The sequence below is a fragment of the Schistocerca nitens genome, chromosome 6 (assembly GCF_023898315.1).
Source record: "Schistocerca nitens isolate TAMUIC-IGC-003100 chromosome 6, iqSchNite1.1, whole genome shotgun sequence".
Taxonomy (NCBI): domain Eukaryota; kingdom Metazoa; phylum Arthropoda; class Insecta; order Orthoptera; family Acrididae; genus Schistocerca; species Schistocerca nitens.
In genome coordinates, this window is record NC_064619.1 from 689,849,429 (window position 1) to 689,873,847 (window position 24,419).

The following is a 24,419-nucleotide window of genomic DNA, read 5'->3' on the forward strand; positions in this document are numbered from 1 at the left end:
CTCTCATCAGCTGCCGCTAGGCTAGTGGCAAGAAGTGGTGGCAGAACTGACTGCAAGTTGAGGGGAGTGGTAGGAAGGGGAGAAGCAGTAGTAATGAAGGAGTAGGGAAGCAGCCAGTGATGATGCGTGACACCTCAGTAAACTAACCATTTCATCTACTGAGACAAAAATAAGATTTTTCCAGGTTTTTTTTCCAAATTTCCCTGCTATTTCCCTGACACATTTGAAATTCCCTGTTATTCCCTGATTTCCAGAACCTGTGACAACCCTGGCTGTATATATTCAGTAAACTGGATAAAGACACTAGGAGCAACTCACTGAGGAAGTTGAAACCTTTAGCTCTGGCAGGACCATGTAGTGGAACTGTGAGTCAGTTCTAGAAAAGTAGTTACTAACCACTATCTTGGTATGTACCTAATAGGACAATTCATGATGGGAGGGATCCTCCATTGCATGTGGCCACTATAAAGGAATTTTTAAACAAACAGAAATCTTTATATAACAGCTGTAAAACAAAGAAAATGCCTGTAGGTGGAGAAATGTTGAATGAAATGTGTTTGGGTATCAAAAAGGCAATGCATGAAGCAAACAAAAGAGGCTGCTTACAAAGCACCCATGAGTCCTGTCTTGCGTAATAAATAAATACATGAAAAATAAAAATAGTATATGAATTACCAATGTGGCTGGAATACATAAACGTAGCATCACTCAACTAAGTTCAGAAATGATATGTCTGCTTGTGTCTGTATATGTGTGGATGGATATGTGTGTGTGTGTGCGCGAGTGTATACCCGTCCTTTTTTCCCCCCTAAGGTAAGTCTTTCCACTCCCGGGATTGGAATGACTCTTCACCCTCTCCCTTAAAACCCACATCCTTTCGTCTTTCCCTCTCCTTCCCTCTTTCCTGATGAGGCAACAGATTGTACAAGCTTGAATTTTGTGTGTATGTTTGTGTTTGTTTGTGTGTCTATCGACCTGCCAGGGCTTTCGTTTGGTAAGTCACATCATCTTTGTTTTTAGATATATTTTTCCCACGTGGAATGTTTCCCTCTATTATATTGAAACCTTCAGAAAGGTAGATAAACAAGTGGAATGATCACTTACAGAAGGATGTGGATAATAACTAGAGAAATACCAGCATGATTTTATGGAATTAAACACTAACCAATGTTGGATGAAATATGTGAGAAACAGTATGCATACCTGAAGAGTTTTTCAGCATTTTTTGATAGTTCACAATGAATATTTGTATTCTGTATGGCTAGCTCACACAAAAATGTAATCTAACCCTATAATTTGCAACTTACTGTCTCTTTCGGTGATCGGCCTCCCTCCTGACATTAATTTTTTAGTAACTGTCTGTTGCTAGTACAGACATCCACTGTAATTTAAATTGGTCTTTTAATACAGCTTTTAGTTATCATGTATAGCAAATAAATAAATTAAAAAAATAAATAAATAAGTAAAAAACTGGATAAAATTAGTCTGTGTTTACAGACTAAAGACTTTAAAAAGCAACATGCAAATATGGTTGTCTTATGGCAAAACATGGTCCTATCGACTATGAACATCTGCCAATGTCACTAATGTTAGAGCAGATTGTTACTCTGCATTCTGTCTTATTTCTTAAACAATCAGCTCATGAATGTTATATAATTTTGAATCACATCATGCATTCATGTAGAATGAAATATGATTTACATCTTAAAGCTGTAAATAAAATGTATTTTCTAGAAATGGCGCAATTATTTTCACATTTACTCTGATATTTTTACGCATATCAGAGACATCTTCATGTCAGCTAAAATTTTGGTAGTTTTTCAAGAAATGATGAATTTGTATCAGAATTACTTTTGTAAAGTTTTTACTGTAGTACATAGATATCTTTGTTTTCAGTTCCATACCTCTTTGCCATCTTCTATAATCCCCATGTAAAATGTGTAACCAGTAAGTTTTCCATTGCGTCGCTGTGGAGGCAACCATGAGACAAGGATCTTATTTGATGAGCTCACCACTGCCTTAATATCAGCTGGTGCAGATGGAACTGCCAATAAAACAAACACATTTCTCCTTAGCATTCAAAAATTGTATAATTTGTTGTTTCATGAAACACAGGTAAACCTTTTGATAAGATAGCAATAAAAGTTATTTTAATACAAAAATGTCAAATGAAGGTATGTTAATTTGGTTTATTATTACAGAAAAAACCACTCAAAATTGGTATGTGAATTTAATGGCAGGATTGTTTTAATGTTATTAATAGACATTAAGTCATAGGTTGTCCACGACTGTAATTTCTAGGTTGGGGATATATTAATTAATAACATTCTGTCTTCAGTCACAATATTTTTATTTTTTAGTTACTGTCCAACACATTTCAGAGCTACAGCTTCATTTTCAATGACTGTATAGATATAATGAATGTTCCATCTACTTCAGTTTTTCATCTAGCATTAACAGGATGACTAGTTGTTAGATCTAATGAGTAAACTATCTCAGGTTAGAAATGCTAGAGATTACGTAATTAGACATGATCGTCTTAAGGAATGCGACTAAACATAAGTTTTTTCAGATTTATTTGACTTCAGTACAGTAGCCAAGCCATAGTCGCAGTAAATTACAGAAAGTTTACGGCAACTATTGCTTGACTACTGAACCAAAGTCAAATATTTTTGAAAAAAATAAAATAAAATAAAATAAAATACTGCATAGTGAGGTTTAATTTAACATGATAAATTCACAGTATTGTTTCCCATGACCAAAGGTGTTGTGGTCAGATGTTATTTATATTTCAGGTTCTCATAATTACCAGCAGACTTATTTCATACTTGTTACATTTGATAATGGTGACTGAACTTCACCAAAATTAGTCATGTAAACTTCCTGTAATTTACTGTCACTGTGGCTTTGTTACTGTACTGAAGTCAAATAAATGTGGGAAAAAAATGCTAGAGAAATGAGAGAAATAAATTACTGTAACATATTACCTACATTATACCCAATAATATTCATCTTCTGCATTGATGAAAAATTTCCACATTTGCACTTACATTTTGAATCATTTAACATGTTTATGATATTTCTACATGAACAAAATGACACATACATAACCTATGTTACAGTCATGTGCTGGAGTATTGAATTTCCTATTATTTCCAGTTACATGTTGACTAAAGAAAATAAGGCATTAAAAATTTCTTAGATGAGTGATAGTTAACTATTTTAATCTTTCATTCTTACATATTCCACATAAGATTATTGATATGCTTATTAACATACAGAATAACTCTTGTTAAGACTGTAAAGTCTTCACATTACTTTAGTTATGCATACAAATTATATAACTAAGTGACACTGAATAAGTGAATATGATCAGGGAATTAGTGGGAGGGAGGGAACCAGGGTGTAGAGGGTGGGAGGGAGGGAGGGAGTGAAGGAGGGAGGGAGCGAGAGGGTGGGGAGGGAGAGGGAGAGAGGGGGGGGGGAAGAGGGGGGATGCCAGGACAGATGGATTGAGATTGAAATAATAGGGTGTATTCACATTTGATACAGGGATAAGGAAACTGTATACATTGCTTCTTGTGAGGCTGTTGTATTATGAGGCACTCATTACTGAATGCATAAGGAAATCTGTTGTATTCACTATCTGTCTGATTGTTTAACATATAAGTAGGCTTGGAAGTCGATTTGTTTATTTGAAGTGCCTGTAGTATATTGAGTTTGTGCTTGAAGGTTGATAGGACAGTTTGTGAAATATTTCCTCATGTTTAAAAGGCTGTGTTTGGCATCATAAAGGTGAGGTGACATAATGGAGCTGACGTGTTCATTATATCATATGGAAAATTATCAGCCTGTCCTCTCTGGCTATAAACTGGGGCAGTCTGGGCATGTGATTTTGTAAATACCTGATTGTTTATGTTTGTCCAGCTTGTTAAAACTGTGAGGAAGGACATGTTTTATGTAATTATTTGTGTAATAGATCATTTTGATGCTGTACTTGTACCTTCTGAACTGACTGTCAATTATATAAGAAGCTAATTCAGTCAACAGAATAGTGAAATATTTTGAAGCTTAGTGTCTGCTGGCAACCAGTGTGTTGTTTCATTTCTGGTTTATTCCTTTTTCCTGTTATTAAAGATGTGAACAATTGCTGATGCTGAATATCCATTATTACTAACTATTTGTTTGATCAAAACAATTTTATCATAAAGACTGGGGATGGGATGTTCATTGCCCTATTAATCATACTTCTGCAGGCTGCTGGTGGGATAGGAGGAGCCATTGTTACACTCTTTCTGTATATTATGTAGGTGTGTGTGTGTGTCGTTAATTTTTTTAGGCAAAAAGTTAGGTCTAAGAAATCTAATATATTATAAAATTAGGAAAAAATAAAAGTTTCAATTATAAAGATTAATATGGAACGTGTATACCAATAAATGTATTATATTCTTTCTTATTTAATCTTTCTTTGCATGGAAATGGTTGAAAAGGTTACATTATTGTTCTACTTCAGTTTTATTGTCCTGGAAAAGTATGATATGTCATCTACATATCTGTAATAGTAAATTATTTTACTAACTAATCCATGATATTAAGGAAGAATTGGTTTTCTAAATTATCAATATTAATTTCAGCTAACATGCCAGAGAGACTTGATCCCATGGCTAACCCATCTAGCTATTCATAAAATTTCTTGTTAACTGAAAATAATTATGTTTAAACACAAATTCAAGGTCAGTAAGCTCCTTAATTTTTATGGCTGGTATTGACATAAATTTATTTAAATTTTTGTTACTGATATCCAATGTTGGCTTTATTGGGGCATTGTCAGACAGATTAAAAGTATCAAAAGGTGCTAATCTAGATTCACTGGGTACCTCAAGTCCTTGAGTGCTTGATTGAATTCTTGGTTGTTCTTGATGCATTTGATCTTTTGGTATGCCATTTTTAGGATGTGAAAAGTTTCTCATTTAGTTGTAAAGCTGGGATTTTTTAGAATTTACTTCAGGTCTGATTTGGACACCTTACATATGCACTTTGGGTTTGGCTCTTAAAACAGGTCTAGTGGATTCATCATGATTATGCCTTTAGTTGCTTGAAATGTGATAAGGAAATTGCAGTTCTTCATTGCTTCTTTGATCTGTCTTTGGAAACAATGTGTGGGATCCTTCTTGATTTCACTGATGTTTTTGACAAAAAACTGAATCTTCAGTCACAATATTGGGTGCAAGTTAGACTAACAAACAATGGATCACCTTATTAGTGAAATTATCAAAACTGCAACATTTGGGGATAAAAGACTCCAAAAAATAGGTAGCAGTGACTCACAAAGCCAACTTACCTCTGAAAAACGCACTTGAGGAAAATGAAATACCATGAGAATGTCACATTTAAAGAGAAAAACAGCCCATTATATCAGTCAAAAATTGAAAGATAGTACAGCCATAGCTGCTAAAGCTGATGAAGGCAGTGCCACTGTTATAATGCACAATTATCTGGTCTGTCTTTGGAACTGTAAATGTAAATGTAAATTCAATACTCCATCACATTGTATGTATGTATTGAACTGGGGACCCAGAAATGATGGAGAAGCTTCATCCCTGCTGTAGCCCTCAGTGGTACACAACCCCACAACAGGCTACAGCAGTCCACTCACCCCACTGCTGCCCCACACCGAGCCTAGGGTTATTGTGCGGTTCGGTCCCTACAGCAAATCTCAGCTGATGATGTGCTGATATCCTGCTTGACTATGGTGCAGCAGAGGCAAGTAACACTAATGGCAGTGCTGCCATCCAGGTTGTATCATCAGATATAAGAATCAGTTTTAGCATCCTGTGCCAGCACTCCACCATCCCCTTAGCAAATTCATGCTGACTTGAACTGTTACCACTGGGCTGTTACAACGTGTACCATGATCCATATAATAAGAAATGTCTTGGCTCTTGTTTTTGTGGAACTGGCTGTATTCAGAGTAGATTCGGCCCAACGGGAGTACCATCAATTGCCCTGAAGACATACGGCAGCCCATCTAATAAGGGCAGTGGTCCAATAAGTACTGCTACATGCTGCTGGCTGAATACACTGTGCCATGACTGATACTAATTTTTCTTTCATGTATGTACAGGGTATATCATAACTGATGGCATAAACACAAACAGTTGAAAATACACAATACTAGAAGCAAATAAGTCTCAGTAGGCATAGACTGAAAATAAACTGCTTGCCAAGTAATTGCAACTTTGTGGTTGGCAGCCACTGCTGACATGATTCTGTGTAAACACAGCATGCTTGTCCATGTGGTCTTTGTTTACTTTTTCAACATGTGGATTTGTAAACAAAATAGACACACAGGCAGAATGCCACTCATGTCAGATGTTTGCAAAGTGTCAGTTGTAAATGATTTTGGTAATATGGAATATAGGAGTAATGGGGAGTACATGGATATGCATTTCATATATGGTAGGACTAACAGCAATGCACGGAAGGCTGCATGCTTGTACCAAGAGCGCGCCCTGCCTGAAGGCCCCCTAAGAAACAAACGTTTACAAGGGTGCACCAATGCTTTTGATAAACTGGGAACTTTGCACATGCTGCAGCCGTGGGAACTGCACAAATTACAACTGTGCTTGAAGCTGTTGTGCTGGAAACAATCGAACACTCTCCAGGAATCTCTACATGGAGATTTGACACACAACTTTCTGGAATGAACCACATTAGTGTTTGGAGAATAATGTAGTGTTTGGAGAATAATGCATTGCATTGGACCTGTAACATCTCCAATGAGTTCAGTGTCTTAGTGAGGTGGACTTTGGTCCTTGACTAATATTTTGTTTGACAGTGGATGCAACAACAAGGTGTAGACAATATAGTTTTGTTTACAAATGAAGTAGGGTTCTCTTGCGATAGTGTGTTTGATTAGCACAATTATAACATTTGGAGTCATCTTGACTCCACCTTACAAGCTGTGCATGAGTCTCCACATCAGTGACATTTCTTATTGAATGTGTGGTCAGGGGTACTAGGTGCCGTGCATGTTGTGAAACAAATGTAATGGATGGTATTACCTCCAGTTTCTGTGGCATCATCTTGCAGGATTGCTTGAGAATGTTCCCTCAGAGCTATGCAAAAGGATGTGCTACATGCACACATGATGGGGCACCGGCACATTTCGCTGGTACATTGAGAACACATCTAACATGCCAATATGGACAACGAAATACTGAGTGAAGAGGACCTGTACTGCAGTCTCCAAAATCACCTGATTTTAACTCCACTGATTTCTGTGTTAGGGACCACTTTAAGAGTGTAGTGTATGCTTCTCTGGTTGACATGGTTGAAGAACTGGAGCAGAGACTTGCCAATGTTTGTCAAGAATTTCAAAATGATCCAGGTGTGTTTGAAAAAGGATTGAAAGCTCTTTGTGGTGAAGGGTACAGTCCTACATCCAGGTACAAGGACAACACTATGAACACCTTTTACTACATGTACAGTCATGTAACTGTTGTGTTCATTCAAAACAGATCCATTTCTGCCAAAGTATCAGTAATAACTTTTCTTAACGCTGTATGGTATTGTTACCTCTTCCTAATCAGGACGACTTACGCAAATCAACTCAGTGGTAGCTGGTAACCATAAAGTCACAATTGTCTCGCAAATCTTATTTACAGTTATTTTTTTGTTTCTACTATTATATACTTTTAGCTTATGTGTTTATGCCATCAATTATGATACACCCTGTATATTTCCACTAAACTATCAAGAAATATTTCTTTGGACTCTTTCTTCTAAATTACATTTTGGCTAAATAAAATAGACCAACACTCAGTTAATGGGCAGTTCTCAAATTTTACACTATTCCCATTTATAAGATACACTGATTATGTTTACACTAAAGATTAGTTTGACATAAATGCTTTTCCATGGAAATTTCACAAGGTTGTTACAGTGTGTCTCTATCGAAAATGAACTATGGTAAGAAAAAAATGTCTTTTATTTTCTCATCTGAGTACAATGATGGAACAACATGCAAGCTACACCATGAAAAAACAGCTGATATTACACAATAAAATCAGACAGTGAATTAGTAGCTAGAAGTGGTGAATTCCCTGTTCTTTCATCTCTTTGCACCTTTTCCTGTGAAATATCCAGCTGCATACTGTAGTATTCTGTACAACTCTGCATGTATTGAATAATGTGCAAAAGCTGTTACTAAAGTTTTGACTTACCATCTTCTTCTGTGCGACAGTAGACTGGTGGACTTTTCACTCCATCTCCACTGTTGGTAAAGGCTAGTACAGAAATGCTGTAATTTGTGTATTTTTGAAGGCTCTGAAGAGCAGTCTTGAATGAGTCTGTTACAACTTCTGTATCATGTTCATTAGACTCTGAAAAAAAAAAAGCACATTGTGACATTAAGCACTGAGCTTCAAAATGGCTCTGAGCACTATGGGACTCAACATCTTAGGTCATAAGTCCCCTAGAACTTAGAACTACTTAATCCTAACTAACCTAAGGACATCACACACACCCATGCCCGAGGCAGGATTCGAACCTGCGACCGTAGCAGTCCCGCGGTTCCGGACTGCAGCGCCAGAACCGCTAGACCACCGCGGCCGGCACTGAGCTTCAATTCATAACTTAGGCACTGACTAAATTCACCAAATTTTTAATATTACTCTACATTTTTGTTACAAATATTTTTCTTTTCACTGCATTTAATTATCAAATGCCTCCATGTTTCCCAAACATTTAATATCAATATCATAATCAAAAATCCTATGTGGAATACAAACAATTTTAAGTTAAAGACAACCACTAAACATACAGAAGAAGTGTAGATCATTAAGTAGTTCCCCCCCACCCCCCTAATCCTTCCTTTCTACCCATGCGCTCGACATGCAGCTACACCTGCTTATGACTGGGTGGGCCACTCGAGACACACTTCCCTTTCCTTCTTCTGTCCTTTTTTCTCCCTGTCCTAGACCTTCCTCCCACCCAAACAGCTTGCTCTCCCTCTCTCTCTCTCTTCCACCCCCCCCCCCCACCCCCCACCCCACCCCCACCCTCCCGTGTGTGTGTGGATATGTGTGGACCATAACTTGGTGCTATGACGAAGAAAGTTCGAAAGTTGTTTATTTTTCTTTTACTTGCATACCATAGTGAGAAGATTTTTGGGGCTATGTAACATGTTAGAAAACTGAAATAAGGAATGCACATTTTACACAAGAATTTTTTTTAACATTGATGCTATAGAGTCTAAGTGAAGTGCTTCTCAGGATTTGAGTGGGGAGGAAAAAAAAAGACTGTGCCAATTTAAGAATAGATGGCTACACCAGATTCAATTAAGCAACACATTCCACATCTTAGAAAATATAGATTATATGGACATAGGAAGAGAGAGAATTATTTAACAAAGGTGCTTATGCAAAGAGCAAAAGATGTTGTAGATACAAAGAAAAGAAAATCTCAAATGGAATAAGGCAGCTACTAATACAAATTTCTTCAGAGGATGTGAGAAGATGCAATGGAAATTTTGGAAGAGAAACAACTGAAACAGTAAAACTGTAGAGAAAACAAAATAGAAACTTATGTTGAGTAGATATGATTTTTCATAGGTTAAGGTGGCAAATGAAGTAGCTACCAACTCTTGGCTGTCGGGCCATATGGTGGGTAAAAGTAAGGTTGGTGGCCCATCGCTATCCATGCTTCTTCTGACTTGTCTTTGCTGATCTTTGTGGCTCAGTTAGAAGTAGAACTTATCACTGAAGACAGTTCTACTGCAGTAAATGAGACTCCAGACCAAAGACTTGTCTGGATATGCCCCAGATTGCGATGTAAAACCAACCTTACAGGATTGATGGTCTGGGGTGCCATTTCTTTTCATAGCAGGACCCCTCTGATAGTCACCTGCAGCATCCTTACAGCACAACACAGCCCTCCAACCACCTCGGGATTTTGATGATTTAATATGACATATGGACAGAATTTGCCAAGATGTCTGTCAGGAGGACATTCAGCACCTTTATCAATCAATGCCTAACTGAATAAATACTTGCATAAAGGCCACAAGTAGACATATGCATTCGGACTTGCTCAACTTGTGAAGCTCTTTGTCGTGAATAAATCAACCAGTTTTTCTCAAATTGTAATCATTTATTTTCCTGTACATGTACATCACATCTACTAATTTCCATTCCATTCAGGTAATCCCTTCAGGTGCATCTAATTTTTTTCTTAGAGTGTGTAAAGCACCTATAAATGCAGGAAATGCTCTTTAGTTTCAAACAGCTGCAGAAAGAACACATCAGGAAGGGAAATTTACTTATCACATCCTACTACACTTTGTGAAACTATGTCATCTAGCAAAATTCAAGACTACACATCAAATACTATGATGAGTGAGCCAGGACATAGTGAGGGAATCCATTCGCTTCACCAGAAGAGAACTGGACAACAATGCATGGACTGTAGTCACATGCTACCTACATACTGCTGATACATTATAAACATGTTCCTGGGGATGGGCACTTTGTAGCTCATATACCATCAGCAAAATACAAAGGTGGTGCACCAACACCGGACAACATGGACAATTCGAGGTGCTGATGGGTGTTAAGACGAAGACACAGGGTGTCAATGATGCCAGAACAGGTGTTAACATGATGATAAAAGAACTAGGTGCTGCTAAATCCTGCCCTATCCAAAGGGCTTGATTTTCTCCTGTTCCAAACACTATACTGAAACAGGACTTTACTAGCAGTGACAAAGAAACAATGTACGACCTGTAGGTGGAAAAGGCAGAGAAAATTAGGCAGGAAACATGCAGGATCATTGGCATATCTTGACTGCTGAAACCAAACATAACAACAGCACAACAGAGAGCACTAAAGTTGCTAACAGAAGATGAGAACATCACAGTCCTATCTGCTGACAAAAGAAAAGAGAGAGTTCTATACCACCAGGAAATGAGCACTCTGCTACAGGTTCTGGCCTACAAGAAGCTAAAGTAGGCCCTAACACCAAAGAAAACAAAAAACAGTGGCTCTGGCTGACGAGTCTGCTCCAACAAAAGAAGATATGAAATGACTCTATCCAAAGGCTTCAGCACCATCATGCCTGAACAGACTGTCTAAAATTCATAAAGAAGGTTTATCACTGTAGCCAGTAGTCAAAAACATTAATGCATCCATGTATGGAGTGACCAAGTATCTAGCATCTAGGCTGAATTCGTGACCACAGTGAAAGGGATGCCCTGCAGAAGGAAGACTTGCTTGTGAGCTTCAACATAATATCTCTTCACTAAAGCACCAGTTCAAGATACCACGGTATATTAGCACATAATTTTTAGCCCAAAACAGTGAAGCTATCTGAGCATGTACTCACCACAACCTACTTCAAATATGGGGGGGAGCTCTACGAACAAGTTGTTGGAACAGCCCTGGGCTCCCAACCGGGCCCCAGGATTGCCAATCTCTGTACAGAGAACTCTGAGGAGACAGCACTAAAAACTGCACGGATCGAACCTAAAGACTTCTTACATTATGTGGATGACAGCATTGCTGTGTGCAAACATGGCAGTGAGACTCTGGATGAGTTCCTAGGCCACCTAAACAGTGACCATCAAAACCTACAGTTCATGATGGAGCTGGAACAGAATGGTTATCTTCCAATTATGGACATTTCAACAAAAAGAAAGGCAGATAGTAGGCTAGGACATGCAGTCTACAAAAAGAAGACCAACACAGATCTATACCTAAATGCAACGAGATGTCATTGTTCGGGACAGTGGTACACTACTCTAACAACACTAGTTCATAGGACATGTGCCATTTGTGACAAAGAAAGTCTCGCAGCTGAGCTGCAACACCCCAAGGACATCAAAACGGGTATAGTGAAGGGCAGATTAAATGTGTATTGAAGAAAATGAGTGATACAGACATCTCAGACAAGAAAAGAAGAGGACAAGAAAGAGAAAATCACCTTCATCCCCTACATTGGGCCTCCTTCAGCCAGAGTTGCAAGAATTCTGGGAAACAACAACATCAAAGCCATCTTCTGACAAAAAAAGAGAGAGACAGGGAGAGAGAAAGAGAAAGAGAAAGAGAGAGAGAGAGAGAGAGAGAGAGAGAGAGAGAGAGAGAGAGAGAGGGGGGGGGGAGAAGGAGAAGAAGAAGGAGAAGGAGAATAAATGCTTGGCTTACTAAAGGACAAGCTAAAACTTCAAATACCTGGTATGTGTAAGTATCTCTTGTGAGTGTGGCCTCCAGAACATCAGGCAAAACCTTTGTTGTGTTTCACAACACTGTGTGGAATACATTAGATAGATATATATGGGGCATAAAGATAGGTCAGCAGTGGCAGAACACAGCCTCAAAAAAGGCTATAAGTTTGAGTTTTATTGACTTTTACAAAACAAAAGAACTAGAGCATTATTAAAGAATTGACTGAGATAAGCACCTATAGCAATCTTGTCAACAGGGATGTAGGTTAAGTTTGGCATGGAATCCTGCACTAGCAGCTATATGCTGAGATTGCACCCAGCAGTTGATGCTTCGCGAGTCCTGGATGAGAATGGATGTGTGGAGAGTTGAACCATGGTCTGTTCTCCACCATGAGATGCTGACCCCCATACAAGGGAAGGGATGGAGAGAGATGATTGCTGCAGAGATATATACACTGAAGAGCCAAAGAAACTGGTACACCTGCCTAATATTATGTACAGTCCACGCAAGAACGCAGAACTACCATAACACAATGTAGCATGGACTCAACTAATGTCTGAAGCAGTGCTGGAGGGAATTGACACTGTGAATCGTGCAGGGCTTCCCATAAATCTGTAAGAGTCTGAACAGCACATTGCAAGGCATCCCAGACATGCTTCAACTCAAAAGAGTGTCCCTGGAGCCACTCTGTAGCAATTCTGGATGTGTGGGGTGTTGCATTGTCCTGTTGGAATTGCCCAAGTCCATTGGAATGCACAATGGACATGAATGGATGCAAGTGATCAGACAGGATGCTTATGTATGTGTCACCTGTTAGAGTCATATCTAGACATATCATGGGTCTCATATCAGTCCAACTGCACCCACCCCACACCATTACAGAGCCTCCACCAGCTTGAACAGTCCCTGCTGACATACAGTGTCCATGGATTCATGAGGTTGTCTCCATACCAATACATGTGCATCCACTCAATACAATTTGAAATGAGATTCATCTGACCAGGCAACATGTTTCCAGCCATCAACAGTTCAAAGTCGGTGTTGACAGGCCCAGATGAGGCATTAAGCTTTGTGTTGTGCAGTCATCAAGGGTACATGAGTGGGCCTTCGGCTCCGAAAGCCCACATCGATGATGTTTCGTTGAATGGTTCATGTGCTGACACTTGTTCATGGCCCAGCATTGAAATCTGCAGCACTTTGCAGAAGGGTTGCACATCTGTGATGTTGAACAATTCTCTTCAGTCATTGTTGATTCTGTTCTTGCAGGTTCCTTTTTCTGGCCACAGCGATATTGGAAATTTGATGTTTTACCAGAGTCCTGATTTTTAATTATTTATTTTTTTTATTTACACATCAAGTTCCATAGGACCAAATTGAAGAGCAAATCTCCAAGGTCATGGAACATGTCACTGCATGAAATTACAACATAAAAGTAATAACAGATAAAAATGAAATGTTTGTGAACCCGAAAAAAGTTAATTCATAAGTTTAGGTAAACACAATCAACAATACAACAAGAAATTTTTTTCAAGGAACTCCTCGACAGAACCGAAGGAGTGACCCCTGAGGAAACTCTTCAATTTTGATCTGAAAGCATGTGGATTACTGCTAAGATTTTTTAATTCGAGTGGTAGCTTGTTGAAAATGGATGCAGCAAATATACTGCACACCTTTCTGTACAAGAGTAAGGAAGTCCGATCCAAATCCAAATGCAGGTTTGATTTCTGCCGAGTATTAACTGAGTGAAAGCTGCTTATTCTTGGGTATAAGCTAATATTGTTAACTAGAAATGACTGTAACGAATATATATTTTGAGAGGCCAATGTCAAAATACCCAGAATCATGAACAGGGGCTGACAAGAGGTTCATGAACTTAGACCACTTATTGCCCAAACTGCCTGTTTCTGAGCCAAAAATATCCTTTTAGAATGGGAAGAGTTACCCCCCCTATCTATCTGAACACCTTGAAATTTGAACTGTTCAGTTTCACTAATCATATGCCATTCTGTGAAATTAAAACGTCAGGTTTTGTTGAATTGTGTGTTAGAAACTGTAAAAACTTAGTCTTACTGTGATTTAGGGTTAGTTCATTTTCTACAAGCCATGGACTTAGGTCATGAAATGCACTATTTGAAACCGTGCCAATGTTGCACACAACATCCCTCACTACCAAACTAATGTTGTCAGCAAACAGATATATTTTAGATTTACACATAATACTAGAGGGCATGTCATGTATATAAATAAGGAACAGGAGTGGCCCAAACAGTGATCCCAGGGGCAGCTGCTTGACTGTGCCCCACTCAGACGCCACATCACAGCCGTTATCAACATTGTGAATAATGACCTTTTGCTGCCTGTTGCTAAAGTAAGAGGTGAACCAATTGTGAGCTACTTCCTGTATTCCGTAATGGTCCAACTTTTGGAGCAATGTTTTGTGATCAACACAATCAAACACCTTAGTTAAATCAAAAAATATACCTAGCATTCGAAACCTTTTGTTTAACCCATCCAGTACCTCACAGAGGAAAGAGAATATAGCATTTTCAGTTGTTAAATGACTTCTAAAGCTGAACTGTACATTTGATAGCAAATCATGTGATATAAAATGATCAATTATCCTCACATACACAGCCTTTTCAATAACTTGAGCAAACACTGGTGGCATAGAAATAGGTATAAATTTGTCTACATTATTCCTTTCTCAAGTTTTATAAAATGGCTTTACTACTGAGTACTTCAATTGTTCAGGAAACTGACCATTCCTAAAGGAAAAGTTACAAATATGGCTAAATACAGGGCTAACATGTGCAGCACAGTACTTTAATATTCTGTTAGGCACTCCATCATATCCATGAGAGTCACTAGTCTTCAGTGATTTAATTATTGACTCAATCTCCCCCTTGTCTGTATCACAGAGGCGTAATTCAGACATCAATCTTGGGAAATGCATTTGCCAAGAAAGTTACATGATTCCCTGTAGAAACTAAATTTTTATTTAATTCACCAGCAATGCTCAGAAAATGATTGTTAAATACTGTATATATGTCTGATTTATCAGTGATAGAAATATTTTTACTACAAACTGACTTTATATCGTTGACATTGTGCTGCTAACCAGACACTTCCTTCACAAGCGACCACATGATTTTAATTTTTATCGTGTGAATTAGCTACTCTACTTGCATACCACTTACCTTCCTAATAACATTTTTAAGCACCTTACAATACTGTGTGTAATGGGCTACTGTAGCCCGATTGTGACTACTACTAACATTTTTATATAATTTCCACTTTGTTCAACATAATATCCTTATCCCACCAGCCAGCCACTCGGGGTGCCTATTACTGCTAGTACCCCCTTTAGAACTTTGTAATGGAATGCAACTCTCAAAGAGCATGAGAAATCTGTTAAGGAAAGCATTATATTTATCATCTATGTTATCGGCACTATAAACATCCTGCTACTCTTGTTCCATGACAAGGTTTAAAAAACTCTCTATTGCACTTTGATTAACTTTCATACATAGTTTATAATTATCTGTGACATTTGTTCAAGTACAATAGCCTTTTACTGTTAAACTTTATGCATCATGGTCTGAAAGGACATTCGCCCTTTTACTAACTGAATGCCCATCTAGTATGAAGAATGAATAAAATTATTGTCTATGGCTGTGCTACTGTTCCCCTGCATGCTAGTTGGAAAAAACACAGTTTGCACCCATTCATATGAATTTAGCAGATCTGTCAACATCCTTTTTCTTTCACCATCATATACAAAATTAATATTGAAGTCAGCACATATAACTAATTTCTGGTACTTCCTACAAAGTGAATCAAGAACCCTCTCTAGCTTGAGCAGAAATGCCCTGAAGTCAGAGTTAGGGGACCTACAAATACACTCCTGGAAATGGAAAAAAGAACACATTGACACTGGTGTGTCAGACCCACCATACTTGCTCCGGACACTGCGAGAGGGCTGTACAAGCAATGATCACACGCACGGCACAGCGGACACACCAGGAACCGCGGTGTTGGCCGTCGAATGGCGCTAGCTGCGCAGCATTTGTGCACCGCCGCCGTCAGTGTCAGCCAGTTTGCCGTGGCATACGGAGCTCCATCGCAGTCTTTAACACTGGTAGCATGCCGCGACAGCGTGGACGTGAACCGTATGTGCAGTTGACGGACTTTGAGCGAGGGCGTATAGTGGGCATGCGGGAGGCCGGGTGGACGTACCGCCGAATTGCTCAACACGTAGGGCGTGAGGTCTCCACAGTACATCGATGTTGTCGCCAGTGGTCGGCGGAAGGTGCACGTGCCCGTCGACCTGGGACCAGACCGCAGCGACGCACGGATGCACGCCAAGACCGTAGGATCCTACGCAGTGCCGTAGGGGACCGCACCGCCACTTCCCAGCAAATTAGGGCCACTGTTGCTCCTGGGGTATCGGCGAGGACCATTCGCAACCGTCTCCATGAAGCTGGGCTACGGTCCCGCACACCGTTAGGCCGTATTCCGCTCACGCCCCAACATCGTGCAGCCCGCCTCCAGTGGTGTCACGACAGGCGTGAATGGAGGGACGAATGGAGACGTGTCGTCTTCAGCGATGAGAGTCGCTTCTGCCTTGGTGCCAATGATGGTCGTATGCGTGTTTGGCGCCGTGCAGGTGAGCGCCACAATCAGGACTGCATACGACCGAGGCACACAGGGCCAACACCCGGCATCATGGTGTGGGGAGCGATCTCCTACACTGGCCGTACACCACTGGTGATCGTCGAGGGGACACTGAATAGTGCACGGTACATCCAAACCGTCATCGAACCCATCGTTCTACCATTCCTAGACCGGCAAGGGAACTTGCTGTTCCAACAGGAGAATGCACGTCCGCATGTATCCCGTGCCACCCAACGTGCTCTAGAAGGTGTAAGTCAACTACCCTGGCCGGCAAGATCTCCGGATCTGTCCCCCATTGAGCATGTTTGGGACTGGATGAAGCGTCGTCTCACGCGGTCTGCACGTCCAGCACGAACGCTGGTCCAACTGAGGCGCCAGGTGGAAATGGCATGGCAAGCCGTTCCACAGGACTACATCCAGCATCTCTACGATCGTCTCCATGGGAGAATAGCAGCCTGCATTGCTGCGAAAGGTGGATATACACTGTACTAGTGCCGACATTGTGCATGCTCTGTTGCCTGTGTCTATGTGCCTGTGGTTCTGTCAGTGTGATCATGTGATGTATCTGACCCCAGGAATGTGTCAATAAAGTTTCCCCTTCCTGGGACAATGAATTCACGGTGTTCTTATTTCAATTTCCAGGAGTGTAATAACAATTAGAAGTTTGGTTTCACTAAATTCAACTGCCCCTGCACAAAATTCAAATATCTGTTCAGTGCAGTGCTGTGATTTATCTATGGACTCAAATGGAATAGTGTGTTTTACTCCCTCACCCCATAAGGAAGTCCTTGAAAAACAGCCAGCCAATCTGTATCCTGGTAAAGAAAGCCTCTGAATTGTCAAATTATTTACGTGGTGCTCCGATATACCAAGAATTTCAGAGTCAACATCTATAAGCAGTTCACTAACTTTATCTCTAATACCTCTTATATTTTGATGAAATATGCTAATTACTTCTCTACTTGGAAACATGACATCCTCTGAAGGTGAGCCTTTAGTTAGAGGGACTTCCTTTAAGCAGGTATACCTATAAGCTGACTTCAATCTAAAAAAGATGCAGCTCTAACGACAACTCTACAGAAATTTTTCCATGAGTGATCCTGCCACCACCCACACACTGTCACCTATAAGCTTTGCCAGTCTCCCCTTCCCATACCTGTTGAGGTGCAGGCCATGCCTAGGGAAACCCGATCTACTGACAGACCCAACTGGCACCACAGAAATGTGACCCATTGCCACTGCCATCAGTGCCCTCTCCAGCCCCATGTTAATGCACCTGATATTCATGGAATATGCCCACTTCATCACTACCTCAGAGATGCAATGTCCCATCGCTCATGCACCCACCATAACACCACGTTCAAAGTCACTTATATCTTGATAACATGCCATTGCAGCAGCAGTAACCGATCTAACAACTGTGCCAGACATTTGTTGCCTTATATAGGCATTGCTGATTGCAGCGCCATATGATACCTGTTTACATATCTCTGTATTTGAATATGCATGCCTGTACCTGTTTCTTCTGCACTTCAGTGTATATGGGATGCCTGTGTGATCTCGACACTTTTCCAGAAGATGATGTTGAGTGACACTCATTAGAAAGTCATGGAATTTCAATGTAGGCACCTGAAGGGAAGCTTGAGAAGATTTCGTCAGCAGTATATGCTGGGAAAGTCTACTTTTACATAAAATGTGGTACACTTCCTAACTTTTGTGACTTATAGTTCCTTCCTTGGGGAGGAGAGAGGTGTAGGCTGGGAAGGTCAAAAGGAAGGGCAGGACCTCACTAAAGATGGATCCCCCTCACTGTTGGGTATGGGCAGTTTGCCTTCTTTTAGCCTTCAACAAATTAAACCTGTCTCTTCTCCAAGGAAAGAACTATTAGTTCAGAAATGTACGAAGTGTATCACTCATACTTTTATATGCACCTATTGGCAATACTACACATATCACCTGCTGAAGGAAAAATCTGGCCAGAAATTCCCTCTCAATTGAATTTTGCTTTGATGAAAGGAAAAATAAAACTGATGTTTGACAGATCAGAGCATGGAATATTAGACGTGTTAATTGGGTAGGTATTCAGAGAATTTAGAAAGGGAAGTGGATATGTTAAAATTAGTTATAGTGGGAATTAGCAAAGTGCATTAGTAGTAATAGTAGGACTTCCGGTCAGGTGAGCACAAGGTTAACAACACAGACTCAAATAGGTGGAGTGCAGTAGTATGCTTCATAGTGTATAAGAGAAAGGGAATGCAGGTAAACTACTATGAACAGCATGATGAATGCGTTATCGTAGCCAAGATAGATTCAAACCCAAAACCAGCACAGTTGTACAAGATTATATTTCTGCTAGATTTACAGATGGTGAAGAGACTGAAACAGTAATGAGATAAAGGAAATTATTGAAATAGTTAAGGGAGGTGAAAATTAAATTGTGAAGGATGACTGGAATTCAACAGTAGCAAAAAGAAGAGAAAGTAAAATAGTGGAAAACATGAACTGAGGGAAAGGGATGAATGGATAAGCTGCCTGGTAGAATTTTGTACAGAGCATAACTCAGTCACCAAACTCTTGGTTTGAGAATCATGAAAGAAGACTGTATATAAGGAAGAGGCCTGGAGACAGCAGAAAGTTTTGAACTGACTCTACAATGGTAAGACAGAGAACAGACTTCAAACCACAAAACATTTCCATGAGCAGGTTAAAACCGAAAAAAATTTCATAAAGCAAAGAAATTAAGGAGACTGGATCTGAATAAACATCAAGAACTAGAAGTTACTGACAGTTTGAAAGAGAGAATCAGTAAAATGATTGGCAAAAACAGGAGAAAGGAATACAACTAAAGACAAATAGGAAGCTTTGAGACAGGAAATAATAAAGGCAGCAGGTGATCAAATAGGCAAAAATATGGGGCCCAGTAGAAATCCTTGAGTAACACACAAGATATTGAATTGACAAAAGAAGAAAATATAAAAATGTGAAAAGTGAAGTAAGCATCTGTAAATGATTGACAGAAAATGTAAAATGACTAAGCAGGAATGACTAAAGCTAAAATGCAGGGCTATAGAATTATGCATGACTAAAGGAAAGATATATGCCACCTACAGAGAAATTAAAGACACGTTTGTAGAAAAGATCAGTAGCTGTATGAATATAGAGAACTCAGACAGAAAGCCAGTTTTAAGGAAGGAAGGGAAAGGTGGAAGGAATTGCATAAAAGGGCTATACAAAGGAAATGAACGATATTATAAAAGGCGAGTGTGAGTAAATGAAGATGAGATGGGAGCTATGATACTGTGAGAATAATTTGACAGAGCAATAAAACTTGGCAAGAGAAAGTAAATGAAGATTAGATGAGAGGTATGATGTTACCTGTTTTTGTCTTTAAATATGTCTGCTTGTGTCTGTATATGTATGGATGGATATGTGTGTGTGTACAAGTGTATACCTGTCCTTTTTTCCCCCTAAGGTAAGTCTTTCCGCTCCCGGGATTGGAATGACTCCTTATCCTCTCCCTTAAAACCCACATCCTTTTGTCTTTCCCTCTCCTTCCCCTCTTTCCTGATGAGGCAACAGTTTGTTGCGAAAGCTTGAATTTTGTGTGTGTGTTTGTGTTTGTTTGTGTGTCTATCGACCTGCCAGCACTTTCGTTCGGTAAGTCACATCATCTTTGTTTTTAGATATATTTTTCCCATGTGGAATGTTTCCCTCTATTATATTGATATCAGTAATTTGAACCCAACAATTACGTTTGTTATTGTCACTGTTGCATTTCGAAATCTTTTCTGTCGTCTTATTTTCTCTTTCTGTTTTTGCCAGTAGTTTCACTTTGTATTCACCTTCTCCTGGCCCAAACTCTTTGTCTTTAAATATGTCTGCTTGTGTCTGTATATGTATGGATGGATATGTGTGTGTGTGCGAGTGTATACCTGTCCTTTTTCCCCCTAAGGTAAGTATTTCCGCTCCCGGGATTGGAATGACTCCTTATCCTCTCTCTTAAAACCTACATCCTTTCGTCTTTCCCTCTCCTTCCCCTCTTTCCAGATGAGGCAACAGTTTGTTGCGAAAGCTTGAATTTTGTGTGTGTGTTTGTGTTTGTTTGTGTGTCTATCGACCTGTCAGCGCTTTCGTTCGGTAAGTCACATCATCTTTGTTTTTAGATATATTTTTCCCATGTGGAATGTTTCCCTCTATTATACTAATATATGGTAATGTAGGTTTAGATCCCAGGTATTACACCCTGGAGCCATAAACCCTACTGGGCCCTCGTTTGCAGGTAATTGATGAAAAAAAAAAGTCATAATTTTGCTCAGTAATGTTAAAAGAGTCATATTACATAGGCTGATTGCATCGTATAGTGTATAGGATAACAGCTTCATTCACAGGAGGTTGTGAGTTTGAGTCTCATCCGGTGCAGTAAAGTTTTTCATTTTTAAATCATCATCAAAATGCCTTTGACCATTATTTTTATTCAGTTAATTAGTTTAAATGTAATTTTTTATTTCCAGTCCATGTCATATCATTTTAATCACCGTATGAACATTTTCATTTGCTTCATTTTTTCTTTATACCATTCTTTTTCCAATCGGAATTATTGTGAATATGAATTTAATTATATTTATCTATTATAATATTCAATTATTTGAAAATTCTGATCTATCTGTTAAAAAAACAGGAAATAATTATTTATTTTAAATGTGCACTGATGTATTTTTCATTACCAGATGTGTGACTTTCTTTTTCACGGTAGTTCTGGTTTTCACGGTAGTTCAGGGTGTATACACGGACAACGAAAAAAAATTTCTGGATATTTCCCGGATTTCCCAGTTAAAAACACACTTTCTCCTTGGTGAAAATACACTTCCGCTGTATTATGTGACAGTATACTGTTCCTCGGAACTGTAAAACTTATCAATCCTTCGAACGGTCATGGTTTTATAAACTGGCATAGAATTTCTCGGCACTTGAGAAAACGAGCAGGGGGGGAAAAAAAACACGTTTTGCAAAGATCTTTGATGAGCAGCAACATGTACAATGCATATTTTCGTATTATGAAAGAATAAATTCGAATTCCGAAGCACTGAAATCGAGATTGCGATGTTCACTTGTAAGCCAGTCAGATCTCATGTTACATGATCTCGCCAGCCAATGACATAGGATATTCAGAGCATAGAACACATGATCTTGTCAGCCAATAGCAACATCACTGTTAAGTAGCGTGAACAGAAAAATAGGAAAAGTTAATGGTTAAAATTAATATACGTGGTGACTCTTCAAGCTTTAGTAGCGGATATGTTGTAAATAGTCTTTGCGGGTTTGCCACCAGATCACATTGTGCAAATTCCACAATATTTCCTCAGAGCAACTGTCTTGACACCTTTAGGTGGTTCAACCTTGCTGGTGGCTATGTACGACTGATGGTATCCACATGTCCCATTTCTAGAACATGCACGCAAAGAATATGCAGGTACATGCACAATGATTTGCAGATAGATGGTGTGGTGTCACCGCCAGACACCACACTTGCTAGGTGGTAGCTTAAATCGGCCGCGGTCCATTAGTACATGTTGGACCCGCGTGTCGCCACTGTCAGGATCGCACACCGAGCGCCACCACACGGCAGGTCTCGAGAGACTGACTAGCACTCGCCCCAGTTGTACGACGACGTTGCTAGCGACTACACTGACGAAGCCTTTCTCTTATTTGCCGAGAGACAGTTAGAATAGCCTTCAGCTAAGTCCATGTCTACAACCTAGCAAGGCGCCATTAGCCTTAGATAGCTTGTATCTAAAGAGTATCACTTGTATCGCCACAATCTCCAGATGTCTCATCAAGAACGATGTATACAAAGGATGGATTAAAGTTAAGTATTCGAGAAGCTACGTACTTTTCTTTATAGCATTCATTACGTATCCTGTTTCAGACCTCACTCCATCCTTCGTGAGTTAGCGCGTGCATCTTGGCCGCCTCTTTCAATTAGTGTGCGTAGTGTTGGCAAGTCTGCCGACACTACATTTTTGGCGACGCGGATCAATCAGGATCTTGTTCTTTATCCTTGCTTACATTTCCTTGTGTCATGGCTTCGCCAGATGTACTGTCCGAATTTTATCGCTTGCAGAATCAGCAGACACAGGCGTTATTGGATGCCCTTGGACAGCTCGTCCAGGGTCAGCGTGCGATGCACACCGATGCGGCCGCCGCCGCTTCATCGCTACCGCAGCCACAACATGCTGTTGCACCCCAGTTTCGTCCATTTCATGCGGACGAGGAAACCTGGACGGAGTAGTCACGACAGTTTGGCTTCCATCTCGCCGCCTACAGAATTCAAGGTAATGAGCGGCAGCCTCACTTATTATCGTGTATCGGCGTCCAAACGTACCGTGTGATAGTGAAATTGTTTCCCCGACGCGACGTAGCAACTGTGTCCTACGAAGAAATTTTGTCTGCGTTAGATGCCTATTTCAAGGAAACAGTCAATGTCGTTGCAAAACGGTATACGTTCTTTCGTACAAAACGTATGGCCGGTCAGACTAATAGGGAGTGGGTTGCAACATTGCAAGGACTTACAAGGGATTGTGCGTTTGAGTGTAAATGTGGACTCCCTTATTCTGATACTATGGTGCGTGATGCATTTGCACAGAACGTTTCAGATGTTCGTCTCAGGGAACAGATTTTGAAACTAGTTAGTCACTCCCTTCAACAAGTGATAGACATATTAGATAGGCAAGACACTCTTGACTTTGCACAGGAATCATTTGAAACTTCGCCAGCCGTGTGTCACATTAACCGGCCCGCCGGGCGCGCTGCACGGACCGCTAAACAGCCCTCGCGCACGTCCGCGCTGCTGCAGCCTAGCTCTCAAACACATGTGCCGCGTAAGCATGCCAATGCAGTTCTCAAATCATGCCCGCTGTGTGCAACTAGACATTCGCGTGACAATTGCCCGTCACGCCAAGCTATTTGCTTTTACTGTCATAAGAAAGGACATGTTCAAAGTGTTTGCCAGAAAAAGCTCAGATCAGACAATCACAACCATTCCAGGCCCTTTGCTTTGCGACGGAATCGAACCCAGGATACTCGGGCTCGTGAACCTTCGCCCATGGACATTCATGTTGTTAATTCCACCCCGTCCAGTGCCACTATCTCAAACAGTGACTGTGTTCGTCCCACAAATGGTGTGCGTCGACGTCGCCGGAAATCCCGTAAAGTCGCAAGTGCTTCTGTACCTGTATCAGTTCAACTTGCACATGAAAGTCGCTCTTGTCATCAGCAGGACAATAAACTTTTTGTAGACTTGGACTTTGAAGGCAAAGTGATACCATTCCAGCTCGAGACTGGAGCTGCGGTTTCATTGATCAATCACGACACTTACAAACAACTGGGCAAACCTCCGTTGCGTGCCGCAAATGTTCAGCTCACTAGTTATTCAGGACAGCAGATCCCTGTGTTAGGACAGTGCACTCTTCTTGCAACATACAAGGGACAAACAAAACTTGTGTCATTTTACGTCCTTCGTTCTTC

At 40.1% G+C, this 24,419-nt stretch overlaps 1 protein-coding gene across 1 annotated transcript in view; it reads right to left on the bottom strand.

The window, feature by feature from the left end:
- Positions 1–24,419, bottom strand: part of LOC126263571 (Down syndrome cell adhesion molecule-like protein Dscam2) — a 371,182-nt gene that overhangs the window by 94,462 nt on the left and 252,301 nt on the right. Inside the window, exons 21-22 of the mRNA XM_049960663.1 lie at positions 8,226–8,384; positions 1,905–2,044 (exon numbers count right to left, since the gene is read on the bottom strand). Coding sequence (XP_049816620.1) covers positions 1,905–2,044; positions 8,226–8,384 — 299 coding nt within the window. The remainder of the gene's footprint in view (positions 1–1,904; positions 2,045–8,225; positions 8,385–24,419) is intronic.